Source organism: Trachurus japonicus, chromosome 18 (assembly GCF_045865225.1).
Source record: "Trachurus japonicus isolate A0001 chromosome 18, Traja_1.0".
NCBI classification, from domain to species: domain Eukaryota; kingdom Metazoa; phylum Chordata; class Actinopteri; order Carangiformes; family Carangidae; genus Trachurus; species Trachurus japonicus.
In genome coordinates this window covers 19,278,076-19,292,680 of record NC_140924.1, presented here as the reverse complement: position 1 = coordinate 19,292,680, position 14,605 = coordinate 19,278,076, and the positions used below count along the sequence as shown (strand labels likewise).

The window sequence follows — 14,605 nt, the reverse complement described above, 5'->3', positions numbered from 1 at the left end:
ACTGGTGTGGTAAGGAACTAGGAAACCGAGTATCTATACACGAAGGCATCTCTTAAAATAAATCACATGTTCCCTTAAAAGTAAATAGCCTACATGTTCGACAGCTGAAAGTATATGTTGTGGTCAGGACCTGAATGCAGCACATACACAGACCAGAGGAAAGTCCTGTTCATCCTTCGGTCATGTAGGTCAACATATCCACATTAAGATTATAAAACCTAAATTCCAGTCCCATGAGTCACACCATGTGGTTAATACAATTGCATGTTTGCTTTAAATGCCTTCACAGAGAAGAATTTATGTCTTGTTGATATAGTTTATTGTTCGGCTTTTATGATCTGATCTGGATTGTTTTTTTCCCCCTCATTGTGTTGACCTTTGACCTCATTTGATGCCCTGCCTAAGTGCCTGATAGGCTTTATTGTGTTAACATCTGCACATTAACCAGAGATGAGATATTAGAGAGAGAACATGAATTTATTTATAACAATTTTAACAATACAACAACTGATTTTTTAAAACGTTTTAAGACAGTGAGAGAATATTACTGCATTAAAATATGGCAGTATAAAGCTTTAACGTTTGTAAACAGTTTCAGGGGTCATCCTGGAGCAGCAGTGACTGTGGTGGCGGTGGTGGAGGAGGAGGAGGAGATGGTGTCCATCAGGCCGTCAGTCCTCCAGGAACCCTCAGAACCATATGGAGCACGGACATGTGCTGAATCCCATAATCAGGGAGCGTCTTGGTGTTTTCGTCCAGTTGCTTGTCTGTGAAAATCAGCCGCAAAACCTCCTCTCCTACACACACACACACACACACACACACACACACACACACACACACATGAAACATGAAACACATGAAAACCAGTAAACTGTTTTGACTCATATGGTTTAAAAAAAAATCATTATGTAGCCTACACGTAACTGAAAGGAACCAATCTGAATAATATACTTTCACTTTTGAATGGTTAATAGATGTTTCTGTTACGTAATACTTAATTATAATATAAACAAAGTAGCCTACTCAGTAATGTTATTTATTTCTCAGTGAACAATATAAGTCGTTCCCCTTCCCTACAGACTTTTTCAAGGTCAACCTTGGAGAAATAAACCTTGATAGACAAAGTAAAACAACATCCAATGGCTACATTCACCTCTTTCGTCACTTTAAATATAAAAATATCCTGTGTAGACTTTGAGTTACAGCTGTGCGGTGAGTTTACCTGCCCTCTCGGGTAGCCTCTCAGCGATCTTCTCCTTCAGCTGCAGCACCGTCATGCTCTTAAACTGCTCGTCGGTGTTGCACAGGTCGACGATTAGCTTCTCTCCTCTCAACCCGTTAACCTGGACTTGATAGGTTTTGCCCATTTTGAGCTGATTTTACGTGTGAGCTGCTGTTTCTTTTCGTGTCGCCTCTGCCTCTGTGCGTCTCTGGTGCCAGTTCAGGGAATGTGTGTGTATGTGTCTGTGTGTGTGTTTTCCCAGTTCAGGGTGTGTTGATAGACTCAACGTCGCGCGCAAACGCACTATATCGCCGAGGGCTGACGATGCTTTCACTTTCACATAATCACTTGTTGTTGTTATTATTATTATTATTATTATTATTATTATTATTATTATTATTATTATTATTATTATTATTATTATTATTTAGGCTACCTAAACAGCTTCATTTTTTGTGACTTGCGATTTTGTTTTTGGTTACTTCCACATGCAGGTGCATGCATTATTGTCCTTGTGCTGCTTTGTTTCATATTTGGTGCTTTGATGGCTCAGTCTGATCAGAGAATTGGACACTAATTGTGAGTCTGTAGTTTCTATGATCGTACGTGAAGGCATCAGCCTGCAGCAAAGTTTGTTTACCAGCCCATCTTGGCTGTCTTAGTAGAAACTGTAAACGGTTTATTCATAAGATCGTGTCAAATCAACATTTATTTATCTATATGTTTATTTGTTTAGGCTATGTGTTTGTTTATAAGCTGTAGACCTATTGTTCATAGCCTACGTTTTATTTTCAAATTCAATAGGCCCAACAAGAATGCAGAAATGGAAATAAGAAAGAAAGTTCGTGTTGAAGTTAAAGTAATGTATAATTTTAATGTTAATATGTGGATAAACTGAATTGACCTAATGTTCCACGTGATTTCTCGTAAGTGACGGTGAAACTGAAAGCTTGAAGAAAAAAAAAAACGAATCTGGGTGTAGTCAGTGAAGGTAGCACAGTGCAGCTCAGCCTCCAGTCTTTACTGATTGTTTCTTGTCTGCAGCCAGAGAAGTCTGAGGAGCTCAGTGAAAATGTCCACTCAGGGTCAGGAAGAGAAACGATATGACCCCAGAGACACGACTCTGAAGTTTGTCAACAGACCCGATGACATCCTCGGGTCTCGTAAGAAAATGATTTACAAACGCCATGTGGTCGTTTTTTGTCGTATCGCTTTATGTGATAGCCTATTTTCAGTTTTTTGAAGCAGATTGCTGTTTGTGATGGTGAGTTCAATGTCTCTCGTTCTCCTCAGCACCGGAGGAAGGAGACCTGTGTCTCCGTGCGGAGATGTCGTGCGGTCACGCCGTCACCCCGGAGTCTCTGACCGGCTGGTGTCGCAGTTTGCTGGATCAGGTAGGCCAGGCTATAATAAACCATCTCACTGTCACAGCATGTTTGTCTGGTTCAATAGGCCTACCTTTCCACCTTCATTTCACAGATGACAAATAAACAAATAAACTAAGTTATTCAAGCCCACTCTTCTTACTTGTACTTATTTACTTTTTATTTATTTATCTTTCCATAAGTAGCCAAAACTGGAACTTAAAGAGAGTGAACATTGCATCGGCTAAATACTAATCTAAAATAAAATAAAATTTAATTTCTTGAATAACAGGATGTTGTTACTCCACAACTGTGGTGACCAAACATAGTTGGCATGTAGGGGATCGCTCAACTTCCTGTTGGTAATAGAAAATCCTGCATGTCTTGGACAATATGTAACATAATCTTTGCTTTTTATAATCTCAGGGCCAGTACAAATTCAAGTGTCCCGCGCTAAAGAAGGGCACCTTGCAGAAATGTGATGAAGAGTGGTCTTACCAAGAGGTGCGCAGGCTGGCACTGCTGAAGCCTGAAGAGATGCAGGACTTTGAGGAGAGCATCGCCCGCCTGGCTGCCGTAGAATACTGTGAATTTAAAACTGTGAGTTTCAAAAACATACTGATTTGAGAGACTGATTTCTGTGTGACTACTTCAGCAGACATACTGTAGTTTGTTGATTATGCAGGTAGAGAAAACTACTCACTCCTGTCTGCACAGATGTGCCTGCAGCCTCCAGCTGTTAGTTTAGCTTAGCACAAGGACAATTGGAGAAACAGCTAGTCTGACTTTCATACATTAGTCATAAGTGTCAAAAACAAAGTGTGAAATTGGCAAGTATCCATTTTTAAAGGGTTATGTGTTGAGCTGCTTCTAGTTGTACATTTACAGATCTCGAGCAAAGGTCTGCAGCATCAGCTCAGACATGAATAACTTAACAACTTGATTGTTGAATATTAGGCAATATGGGTGTACTAGATGTTTCACATCATAAAGTTACTTCCAAATAAGAGTCTGTTATCAATCCTCATCTTTCTCTTGACAGAAAGTGAGTGAGGCTGTTCCCTTAAATCTCAAATTATTCTTTTCCAACAGTGCCCTGGGTGTAAAACCTACGTGGAGCGAGAGGACCTGACCAACCTCTGTGTGCAGTGCACAATCTGTGTAGCCGACAAGAAGGAGACGCTCCAGTTCTGCTGGCAGTGTCTGGAGCCGTGGAAAGGCAAAGCGCCGCGCTCCGACCGCTGCGACAACAGCGGCTGCGTCAACCACGACCTCGAGCTTCTGAAGAACTGCAGGGACACCACTCTCCCTGAAGTGCAGGGGGCCGACAAGTGTCCCTCCATCCGGGCCTGTCCCACCTGTGGTCAGCGGGTGGAGCACGACAAAACGGGCTGCAAGAACATCATCTGTCCTCGCTGCCAGATCGAGTTCTGCTTTGTGTGTCTGAAGCTCACTCCCGAGTGCCTGAAGACCAGCTCCTACTTCATCCCCTGCAGCGATGGAGTGGCCCCCAGACAAACCTCCATCCCCGTGTGGCGCAGAAACTAAGAGCCAGTAACTAACACACATACACAGCCTTCTTATCTCACACTAGACTAGAGCTTTCCCGTTTACTGTTTCACTGTATAGGTTCATATTGAAACTGAGGCTGGACGTGTTGCTTGTTTGTTCTCATATGTTAAAAATATCTCATGTTCTCCCTTCATAATGTTGTTTAATAATCATAGTTACTTACTGTATCACTTAATAAACATTATTAAATGTTAATAAAGGTTGATGAATTAATACATGAAGTCTTGTTGATGTGTCACCCACAAACAGGTTTATGCATGTGGATACATTTTCTGATGTTTGACAGGATAAATGACAGAAAAACAGTAACATAAACACAGAGACCTAGCATTTAACATTTATTTATTATCAATATATTATTATCAATATATTTTACATACAGTATACTAAACTAACCTAATGTGAAAACTAGTTTTAATCAATGAGAAGGAGCTTTTATCACCTTCTAGGTTTATAGCAGTTGCCGTGACGATTGTTTACAGAACAACAGTCTTAAACTTTGTCCATTGGTTTCGATTATAGCTAATGCCTGATCATGTGAACCTCACAAAGTGTTGTGGTCAACAAAATGAAAACTACAAAAGACCAAATGACATTTCATTTTAAACTTAAGTATAATGTCAGTTTCTCTGACAAAATCTCTCCGATAAGAACTGACCCAAAATAAATAAAGTGCCTGGACTCTGAAAAGAGGAGACTCACACAAAGACATTATATCATCCTGGAGTTTATTGACAAATGAGTTTTTTGAATGGTTTGTTGAATTGCAGAGATGGGATGATGATGATGATGATAGTGGTGGTTGCGTCTCCTCTGCCTAGCCGCCGTTAACCCTCAGCACCAGGTGGATGACAGACTTCGGGTTGATGCCATATTTAGTCAGCAAGGCATTGTCGTCGTCCAGTGATTTGCCATTGAAGGTGGGGTGCACCTCGGCTGAACAGAGAGAGACTCCAGTTGAGGGACACGTTATACATTATACACAAAAAGTAAAAATGTAACCGGCCAAACGATAAAGTTCTCAACGACTGAACCACAATGAATTTATTATTGTTGCTGGATACTGAAAGAAGAAAGTGAAAGAAGACCCTTGGGCTGACCGTACTGTACTTTAAACATTCAAATATATTTTTCAGAGCTATTATAAGACATTAGTTCAAGTACACATATATATAGTTTAGTTTAGTTTAGTTACATGTAGTGCTGTAGTTTTCCTAAAGAATATCCAGTGTATTACCTTTAAAGGTCTGTACTGCTTTCTCCTTCAGATCCTTCACTGTTGTTGTGTTGATGTTGAACTGGAACTCTCTCCTCTCACTTTGAGGCCCCAGGATGAAGATGGGTTGCACTTGCAGGACGTCACACATCTTGTTTGCTGTTCTGTGCTCTGCTGCTTCAGTTAGATTCACCGTCTTTTGGAAAATGATGCTTCTGATCACTCTGCTTGTGTTCTTAACAACAAGGAACACTTTCGTTCTCGCAGTTACAACCCTCCTCCTCCTCTTATTGCAGCTTTGCATGGGAAATTACCTGGCGTGTGTCTATAACAAAACTAATATCTGCATAACTCTATGAGGGGAAATTCCTTTTGTGAGGCTAAAGCAGCATAAAACATGCCATAATAAACATGAATAAAACACAAGGTCAAAGCTGTGTGAGGGGTCAGGAGGCAGAATAAACCACATCTAGTTCTTCTTTGGAAAGCTGTTATCACAGAGTTCAGCTGCTCAACCATAACTGAATGACGACTGTGTTTCCTCAAATTGTTCCTGTTTGACCATCTGATTCTGGACCTGTGATTGAACACCATCAGCTGTTTCAAGCTGCAAAAATACTTGGCCGTAATATCTTGCTTCTCTTTCATGTCATGCATAACACTGTTCATCTTGACTGTACATGATTCACTAATCTAAATGAGACTTTGTAACATGGAGATATACACACAGTGATGACAAATATATTCATGTTAATTTAGATTGTTTTGAACCAGGGCATCAGAAGTCTGACTGCGTTTATATAAAATCACGTGACTTCTGTTCTTGCGACCTCAAACTGTTACACGCGTGCCCACGCGGGAGCGCGCACAGACCCAGAAATGGCGCACGGGAGACTTCATGGAGCTCTGGCTGAGTTCGTAGATGCTCAGATGTTCAGTGCTGGGGCTTACAGACATCTGCTCTGGTCCAGGTCCGTGGTGGGCTGTGATGTGTCCGCTGAGCTGGAGACTGAACAGCTGGAGACTGAACAGCTGGAGGCTGAGCCGGAGGAGACTGACAAGTGTTACGACCCTCTGGATCCGACACTTCGCTTCACGGACAGAGAGGACGAGTTTGACTGTGAGTGTCCCCGGTCCAGCGTCCAAATAGGTGTATGTATGTGTATGTGTGTGTTGTTTACCCTCGCGTTTTGTTTGTGTTTGTTTGTGTTTTCCTCAGTTTTGTGTGAAGGTTTCCCGTCTCGCAGGGCACTGATGTCCTGTGGGCACGCGGTCACACCCACCTCACTGACCAACTGGTGTCGCAGGTTACTGGACCAGGTAGACTGTTACTGTTACTGTTACTGTTACTGTTACTGTTACTTGTGTGTGTGTGTGTGTGTGTGTGTGTGTGTGTGTGTGTGTGTGTGTGTGTGTGTGTGTGTGTGTGTGTGTGTGTGTGTGTGTGTGTGTGTGTGTGTGTGTGTCTGTGTGTGTGTGTCAAAGTCATAGCTATTTCTGTTAGTTAAAATGACTTGGCAATTTGTATTAAAATGTAAAAAGTACAAGGTTTCCAATTTAAGAACATATCGTATACATACATGTATGTAAAAATAACACATGGAAGCTCTTGGAAGACATAGACATATATGTATATGTACACACTGGATTTACCAGGGCTATTTCATATCAAGTTATTTTCTCATATATTTAGTGAATCTATCTAATGTGAAACGTAAGATACAGTGTGATAATAATATGTTACCTTAGCATATACTTATATGTATGTTTTACTGTAATATTATTTATTTATTTATGAGTTATATTTTGTTAGCATGGTTAGTTGCAAAATATATACAAAATACCTAAGTCCAAATATCCAGAGGCCGCAGATATGCAGGCCTCTGGATATTGCCATAGATGTTGATGTGAAAGATGTGATGTTGCCATAGAACTACATGATATAATACCATGGTATTATATCATGTAGTTCTATGGCAACATCACTCTTGATAAACAGTACACAATATGATCTTTATAGTTTTAATAAACAAAGTTTGACTCAGCAGATTTGTAATGTTGGCTGGTAGCGGTCCTCTAAAACATCTGTCTCTGCTTCTTAATAAGTCTGAGGAGTTTACAATGTTTAGGGACTCACATCCAACCTGTATTAATTTGATTAATGTGCTTTCCCATTTCTCAATAAAGGGTGAGAGCAGGTTCACATGTGGACAGGTTGGTTGTAGTGTGGAGTGGCCGTTCTCGGAGGTTTGTCAAATGGCTCTTCTGACACCTGAGGAAATGGAGTACTTTGAAACAACCTTGGCTTTCAACTCAAACAGGGACTTCACCCAATCAGTAAGTGTCTCTCTGAGTGAATCAGGCTGTATTTAGAAACCTGAACTGCTGCATACTAACTTCACCTTTCATCTAACAGTGTCCTAGATGTGGATCTTCAGTGGAGAGACAGGATCCGTCTAATCTGAAGGTCCTCTGCAGGGTGTGCACACCGAAGAGAGGGCGGACCTTTGCGTTCTGCTGGCAGTGCTACAGGGAGTGGAAGGGTCCGGCTCCACGGTCAGACCGCTGTGGGAACGACGGCTGCTGCAACCAGTCGCTGGTAACACTGAAAAACTGTCCAGAGATCGTCTTCGCGGCCGTGGAGGGGGTCACCGGCTGCCCCGCCATCCGGGCCTGTCCCACCTGCGGCTCCCTGGTGGAGCACAGCAAGATGGAGTGTAAAAACGTCGTCTGTCCCCGATGTAAGATCGAGTTTTGTTTTGTGTGTCTGAAGCTGACAGAGGATTGTTTGGACACAAGCGAGCATTTCTCACCGTGCTCCGATGGAGTCGCCCCCAGACAGACCTCCATACCAGTGTGGGAGAAGCCAGTGTACAGGTACTAACCCCAACCCCTTATAGAACAAATGCACTAATGCTGCCATGTCTGGTTTGGAAGAGCTGAAACTTTCTTTCCACACTGAAACATCTGGGAAATAGAGTTTGTTCGTTGGGAAATTCAGTCAGATGTTATAGTCATATAAATACTATTATATTGTTGTTGTTTTTTTTAAACAATTTTGTATTCATTTTCCATGTCAACATATAGCAAAAATGAAAATCATTATAATAAAAGACTAAATAAAATAAAAACATATAGAGAACTCAAGCAAGCAATATACTATTGACTGTCTCTTCAAAAACAAACAAAACAAAATATATACTGTATATACATCCTGTTGAAAGTTGTAAAATGTGAAGCATATGCATATACTGCTGTTGTCATTTCACAGTGTATTTCCTGAGCAGCCAATATTCTCCTAATAAAACCTTGCTGTTTTGTCTGTTTAACAGTTCATTTGAGTTAATTATTTAAAATTATTGTTTGCAATACTGACTTAGCACTAAAATAAATTAAAAAAGCTATGCTATTAGCTTCATCACTGGTTGATATCTGAAAAGATACATTACATTCTTAGCTTTATTTACACCACAACTTGTATCATTCTCGACATATTACTTCCAGTTTCACCAAATCTTACCACAACCAAAACTCTTACAGACTTTGGACACTTTCGGTGTTTTCCTGTAATCTGTGTCATCATTACCAGGACAAGGCTCCAGTATATTCCCCTAGAATAACAAGTGTGTGGTGCATTTCCTTGTTGAGCTTCACGTGCATGGTGTTGTTACTGTCTGGCTGTACTGTCTGGTGTCATAACTGGAAAGTACCAAAATCTGCACCAGTGTTCTGGCGTGAGATCATGCTGTGGTTATAAAACAGGTTATCAACTGAAAAAGAAACCAACTGCATTTATTGACATTTATAGTGGTATTTTATACAATATAATTTCATGCAAAGATAATTGAGATAATGCAGAAACAAACTGTAGACTAGGAGAGAAAGTACAAGAGAAGACATAATGTTCTCTTATTATTTAAGCAATATATCACGACAGGCCGTGGTATATGCTCATTATACCACGGCTAAGGGGCGTTGTTCGGCCCGACGCGAAGCAGCTTATGCTGTGATAAGGCTTTAGAATAGTAGCCGTGGTATATGCTCAATATACCACGGTTAACAACCAATCAGATCGCCGGATTTCACCTTTCCGTTTTATAAAATGTTATATAGTGAACATAGTTAATTATCATGCATTATCATACATCACTTAATAAAGTGAGCAGAAAACATGAACACAGGATGTTTCCTTGATGTCTGAACATGTTTATTTAAGTGAATAGAACAGATAAAGACAAGAACAAATTAAAAATACCTTCATCCTAAAATTTTAACTGTTATTTTTTATAAGACCAGGCATGCAATGAAGATAGAACTTAGTCCCTTTTTTGTATAGAAATGCAAAAAATCTCACAGACAATATTATATTACATCAAGTCAATTCTAATCAAAGGCCCATAATTAGTTGTAACACCTATAACCTTTATATGCCAATCCCAAAAACAACAGAACAAGGACAGTGATTGTGAAGGTGGTTTAATATCCCATGAAGACAGGAACTTTAACAGAAGTTAGATGTTGAACATGATGCAATGAATGAATTTTGAATGCATGAATGAATTTTAAAGATACATTTTCCTATACCATATTTTTTGTGTTTTAGTCTGTGTAAAAAAACAAAACAAACAAAAAAAATAAATCCAACAATACAAAACAAACAAAAAAACAAAGGAAGGCATAAGGCATTTTGAAATTAGATGAATTTCAGCAGCATAAATTAGTGCACGGGCAGCTGTGTAGAACGGACATGTTTACAGGAAAGAGTGGGGACTCGACTGTAGTCAAAGCAGACATAGACGTCATCATGTCAGCACATTGGTCTGTGTGAGCAGCTCAGCCCCTCCCTCCTCTGCTCAGTCCAACAGCCTGAGGTTTTATACCCACACCAAACATTGGACACTTGCAGTTCATTTCTTAAGCGTCATCTACAGCAGAGGTGTCTTTGTCAGGCCGTTTATCCTCCATGAACCTTGGGCACAGCCAGGATGATGTCCTCGTGCTTGATGCCATGTTGAGACAGTGTGGAGGAGTCGGCAGCCAGCGTGTGACCTTTGAATAGGAGTTGGATGTCTGTCTTTCCTGTGCAGCAGAGAAACACACAGAATTAAAAATATGGTCTTAGATTAATCTTTGTAATGTGAGTTGAATCACAATACGGCCAAGTGCAATATTCAAATCTATATCCAATTTCTGATAAAGATAAAATGTCTTTTGAGACCCATAAGCAAACAAATCATAGTCTTTTTTAAGGAACATTCTTGCTTGGTTTAAGACGTAACAAAAATGACATTCTTATTTCAATTTTTTCTACAATTCTTATTTCTATATGACAACAGAATGCAGAAATTACTTTTCTGACTGAAATCATGATTCCAAATTAATTTGCGATATTGCAGATTTTTTTGTTCTTACCTCTGATCCCAGGAACCTCTGACATCACTCTCTCCTTCAGCTGCTGCATTGTGAGATTCTGCATCTGGTCCTTGGTGGTGGTCAGGGGGACCGTGGTGAAGGCTCCTCTCTGGCCGTCCTGAACTGTCACTGAGCCCCGACACATTTTTTCTTTTCAGTGAGTTTCCTCTCAGATACAGTATGTTGTGAATAATGGCAGAGAACTTTCGTATTTCCTCATTATAAGGGCTAGATGCTGAAAGAGACCCGCCTCCTTATTCGTCTAATCTCTCATCACGTGTTGTGAAATCACCTGGGAATTTTCTGAAATTTTATCTGTGTTTCAAATGCTTTCACTTTGATTAAGTCTCTCTGAAGCTCATTAAGGTCTATGCAGTTTTATAGTACATGCAGCAGAACATCATTCTTACATTGTTGGGGTTTTGGAAGCAAATTCAAAACAATGTATTAATTAATATTTAATAGTAAACCAAAATTAAGACAATAAACCCAAGTGGTCATCAGCACATTACTGCATAATGCATTTTATGCTTTTATTTATAAGTAATAAAGTTAATTTGTTTTTTTTATTGACGGGGAAAACCCAACTGCCCTGGCTGCATCCATGTGATTTTTTGTAAATGCAAAGGAGAAACTGGAAGCAACTTCAATTAAATCAAACAAACAAAAATATCTTGTGGCCAAACAGCTGACTCATGTTGATAAAACAACTCAGCAGTGAGGGTTTCTGCTCATCACCTGCAACAACTGACACATTTCTGTTTAGGCTGAATAACTGGATGTTTAAAACAAGAGTAGCCTATTGCATTAAGTGATTTTATAATGTTTGTTTAGGCAGAACAGACTTGTGTTAGGGCTGACTTTGTTGTTGTGGTGGTTTCACTCAGGCTGTGACCTGACCTGAACTTGAGTGGTTTCAGTTTTACAATAATGTTTATTTAGGAGCTCTCGTCCTTTACAGTTGCATATCTCTCCTTCTTTCCACAGCTACATCAGTGTACGGTTTAGTCTAAGAGACAGGTTGTTGATTTATATTATGCACAACATTAGGCTCACGTGATTTCTGGTAAATTCTCATTAGAAGTAACGCACGTGCACACACACACGCGCGCGCGCTCTCACAGTACCACAATGGCGCGGAGTAGCAGCCACCACGAAACAGTCCGTCGGCTCCTAGAGAGACACGGACAGCTGCTGTGGCCCACCATCTCTATGCCCACCATGGGCTCCACGGTGTCAGCTGCTCCACCGCCGCCGGAGGAGGAGAAAACCGAGAAATGTTACGACCCCCAGGACGCGACCCTTCGCTTCGTGGACAGAGAAGACGAGTTTGACTGTGAGTGTCCAAAGTGTGTGTGATGGTGTCGCGTTTACTTTTGGTGTGCGTTTTGTTTGTGTGTGTGTTTGACGGTTTGTTTGTTTGTGTTTTCCTCAGTTTTGTGTGAAGGTTTCCCGTCTCGCAGAGCGCTGATGTCCTGTGGGCACGCGGTCACTCCTACGTCACTGACCAACTGGTGTCGCAGGTTACTGGACCAGGTAGTTACTGAAATTATGTGTTTAATGGACGTTTTGACATGATCCCATATGCAATTACCGGTAGAGTGTAGAGCAGTAGCCTAAAGCATAGTCTGAAGTTTATGTGTTTATGCCCAAGAGAAATTTTAGGCTACAGTATCTGTAAAAAATAAAATATATGAAACTTATTACAAATCAGAACAGTTTTATTGACATAGACTCATTCAAATAGGCTAGAGATAAAATATAGCCTACCTAAAGTCTCTGTGTCTATGTTATACAGTATACATGAAAATACATGCATGTTTAAGAAAACATAACATAATAATTTCATGTGTGTTGTTTTAATATACATGCATTCATATTTAAATATCAATGCATATTGTTGATATATATATAGTTGCAGTTGCATTGCAATGTTAGAAATATTATATGATATAATTGATCTATTGACTTGTATATCCAGAGACTTTATCCAATATGATACATTAAATACAGCATCATATATATTATATATATTTTACATCTTCTGTGAAAATTCATCATTCATCACTTCAATTCAGCAATAAAAATGATCATACACAGTTTTTAAATCATTCAGAATGAACATTACAGGTTTGACACAAGCTAATGAAATATTTGTAGAATGAATCATTCTACAAATATTTCATGTGTCAAACCTGTAATGTTTTTTATTTATATACTTTTTTATATTTTAATAAAGGGTGAGAGCAGGTTCACATGTGGTCAGTTTGGTTGTGCAGTGGAGTGGCCGTTCACAGAGGTTCGTAAAATGGCTCTTCTGACACCAAAGGAAACGCGGTACTTTGAAAAAACCTTGGCTTTCAACGCAAACAGGGAAAACATAAACATCAAATCAGTAAGTGTCTCATCCAAACCATGATGTTTACCCTGATACCATTTGATTTGTTACTTAAAACTCTCAATTCATTACAACACAGTGTCCTGGATGTGGCTCTTCAGTGGAGAGACAGGACGCCTCTGATCTGAAGGTCTCCTGCAGCGTGTGCACAGCGAAGAGAGGACGAGACTACGCGTTCTGCTGGCAGTGCTACAGGGAGTGGAAGGGTCCAGCTCCACGGTCAGACCGCTGTGGGAACGACGGCTGCTGCAACGAGTCGCTGGTAACACTGAAAAACTGTCCAGAGATCGTCTTTGAGGCTGTAAAGGACATCACTGGCTGTCCCGCCATCCGTGCCTGTCCCACCTGCGGCTCCTTGGTGGAGCACAGCAAAAAACATTGTAAAACCATCATCTGTCCCCGATGTAAGGTGAAGTTTTGTTTTGTGTGTCTGAAGAGTGCATCAAAATGTGGAGTACCTTACTCAAAATGCCCCAGTGGAGTCGCCCCCAGACAGACCTCGATACCTGTGTGGAAGAAGAAGCCATAATGTAAACACCTTTATATATGCATTTCAGTTTCTTCTTTTTCTCTGATTTTGAAGATTTTAAATATCATTTCTACACAGAAAACATCTGGAAATCAGAATATTTTCTATTTGGTATTAGAGAGAAAGTTCTAAGGTATATCATGTGTATCTTTTTTTTTAATCAATTCTCTCCTATGCACCACCACATTGTTGTTGTTGTTATTCACTTCACTGTGTTCTGCTGTAGCCTCCTCTGTGTCCTGTTATCACCACTTCACTGTTCCTTTGTGTTCACTGACATGACGGGCAATAAAACTATGCAGTTTGTTCAGGTTATAAATTATTTTATCCAAACTTTCTTTATTGATTTTTTGCACAGAACAAACAAGATCACGGGTCAGGCACTGATGCTCAGACCTCCTTACCCATCCCATCCCAGGCCCACCCAGGTTAAATGTTATTTGAGTGAATAATTTCTACCTCACATTGAAATAATAATTTAGCGCTGAATTAAAACAAAAAAACTACTTAAACAAAACTTCAAATGCTACAGGCTCTCACTTCCATCATTAAATATGTCCGTAGCCTATTATATTACTGTCTTTATTTACATCATGACTTTGTCCCGCTCCAGTTCCTCTGACTATGTCCTGTTGGTTTGGAAGTTGCTAGAGCTGTTCAACCGGATCACGGTTGACAAGGAAAGGGCAAATACTTTCACAGCAGCGCTGAACCTTATCACAACAAAATCTCTTTAGACCTTGTCCAGTAATTTATATCTTAATACCTGTGGACAGAAACCGGAAAGTACAGAATAGTCCAGGTTCAGTGTTTTGGCGTGAGACCAGAGCAATGGATGCACTTCACTCTCTGTTTATTATACTGAAGGCCACTGTAAAACAATTTATGA

At 40.1% G+C, this 14,605-nt stretch overlaps 4 protein-coding genes and 2 long non-coding RNA genes across 6 annotated transcripts in view; 3 read left to right on the top strand and 3 right to left on the bottom strand.

The window, feature by feature from the left end:
- Positions 1-549: 549 nt before the first annotated feature.
- Positions 550-1,453, bottom strand: LOC146969207 (uncharacterized). Its single transcript, XM_085759925.1, has 2 exons — positions 1,226-1,453; positions 550-797 (listed from the first exon to the last, which is right to left on the bottom strand). The coding sequence occupies exons 1-2, from the start codon at positions 1,368-1,370 to the stop codon at positions 664-666; spliced, it is 279 nt and encodes a 92-aa protein (XP_085616051.1). The 5' UTR covers positions 1,371-1,453; the 3' UTR covers positions 550-663.
- Positions 1,454-2,168: 715 nt separating this feature from the next.
- Positions 2,169-4,335, top strand: LOC146969206 (E3 ubiquitin-protein ligase RNF19B). The gene is made up of 4 exons (XM_085759921.1): positions 2,169-2,388; positions 2,519-2,619; positions 3,016-3,189; positions 3,682-4,335. The coding sequence occupies exons 1-4, from the start codon at positions 2,298-2,300 to the stop codon at positions 4,135-4,137; spliced, it is 822 nt and encodes a 273-aa protein (XP_085616047.1). The 5' UTR covers positions 2,169-2,297; the 3' UTR covers positions 4,138-4,335.
- A 543-nt stretch (positions 4,336-4,878) lies between these two features.
- On the bottom strand, positions 4,879-5,620 carry LOC146969205 (uncharacterized). Its single transcript, XR_015034286.1, has 2 exons — positions 5,399-5,620; positions 4,879-5,097 (listed from the first exon to the last, which is right to left on the bottom strand). It is a non-coding gene; the product is annotated as an uncharacterized LOC146969205 (long non-coding RNA).
- A 636-nt stretch (positions 5,621-6,256) lies between these two features.
- On the top strand, positions 6,257-8,437 carry LOC146969204 (uncharacterized). The gene is made up of 4 exons (XM_085759359.1): positions 6,257-6,497; positions 6,597-6,697; positions 7,565-7,714; positions 7,794-8,437. The coding sequence occupies exons 1-4, from the start codon at positions 6,257-6,259 to the stop codon at positions 8,259-8,261; spliced, it is 960 nt and encodes a 319-aa protein (XP_085615485.1). The 3' UTR covers positions 8,262-8,437.
- A 1,112-nt stretch (positions 8,438-9,549) lies between these two features.
- Positions 9,550-10,989, bottom strand: LOC146969203 (uncharacterized). The gene is made up of 2 exons (XR_015034285.1): positions 10,790-10,989; positions 9,550-10,456 (listed from the first exon to the last, which is right to left on the bottom strand). It is a non-coding gene; the product is annotated as an uncharacterized LOC146969203 (long non-coding RNA).
- A 777-nt stretch (positions 10,990-11,766) lies between these two features.
- The window catches only part of LOC146969197 (putative E3 ubiquitin-protein ligase RNF144A-A), a 98,879-nt gene continuing 96,040 nt past the window's right edge, over positions 11,767-14,605 (top strand). Inside the window, exons 1-4 of the mRNA XM_085759358.1 lie at positions 11,767-12,125; positions 12,225-12,325; positions 13,029-13,184; positions 13,267-13,596. Coding sequence (XP_085615484.1) covers positions 11,921-12,125; positions 12,225-12,325; positions 13,029-13,184; positions 13,267-13,596 — 792 coding nt within the window. The 5' untranslated portion in view covers positions 11,767-11,920. The remainder of the gene's footprint in view (positions 12,126-12,224; positions 12,326-13,028; positions 13,185-13,266; positions 13,597-14,605) is intronic.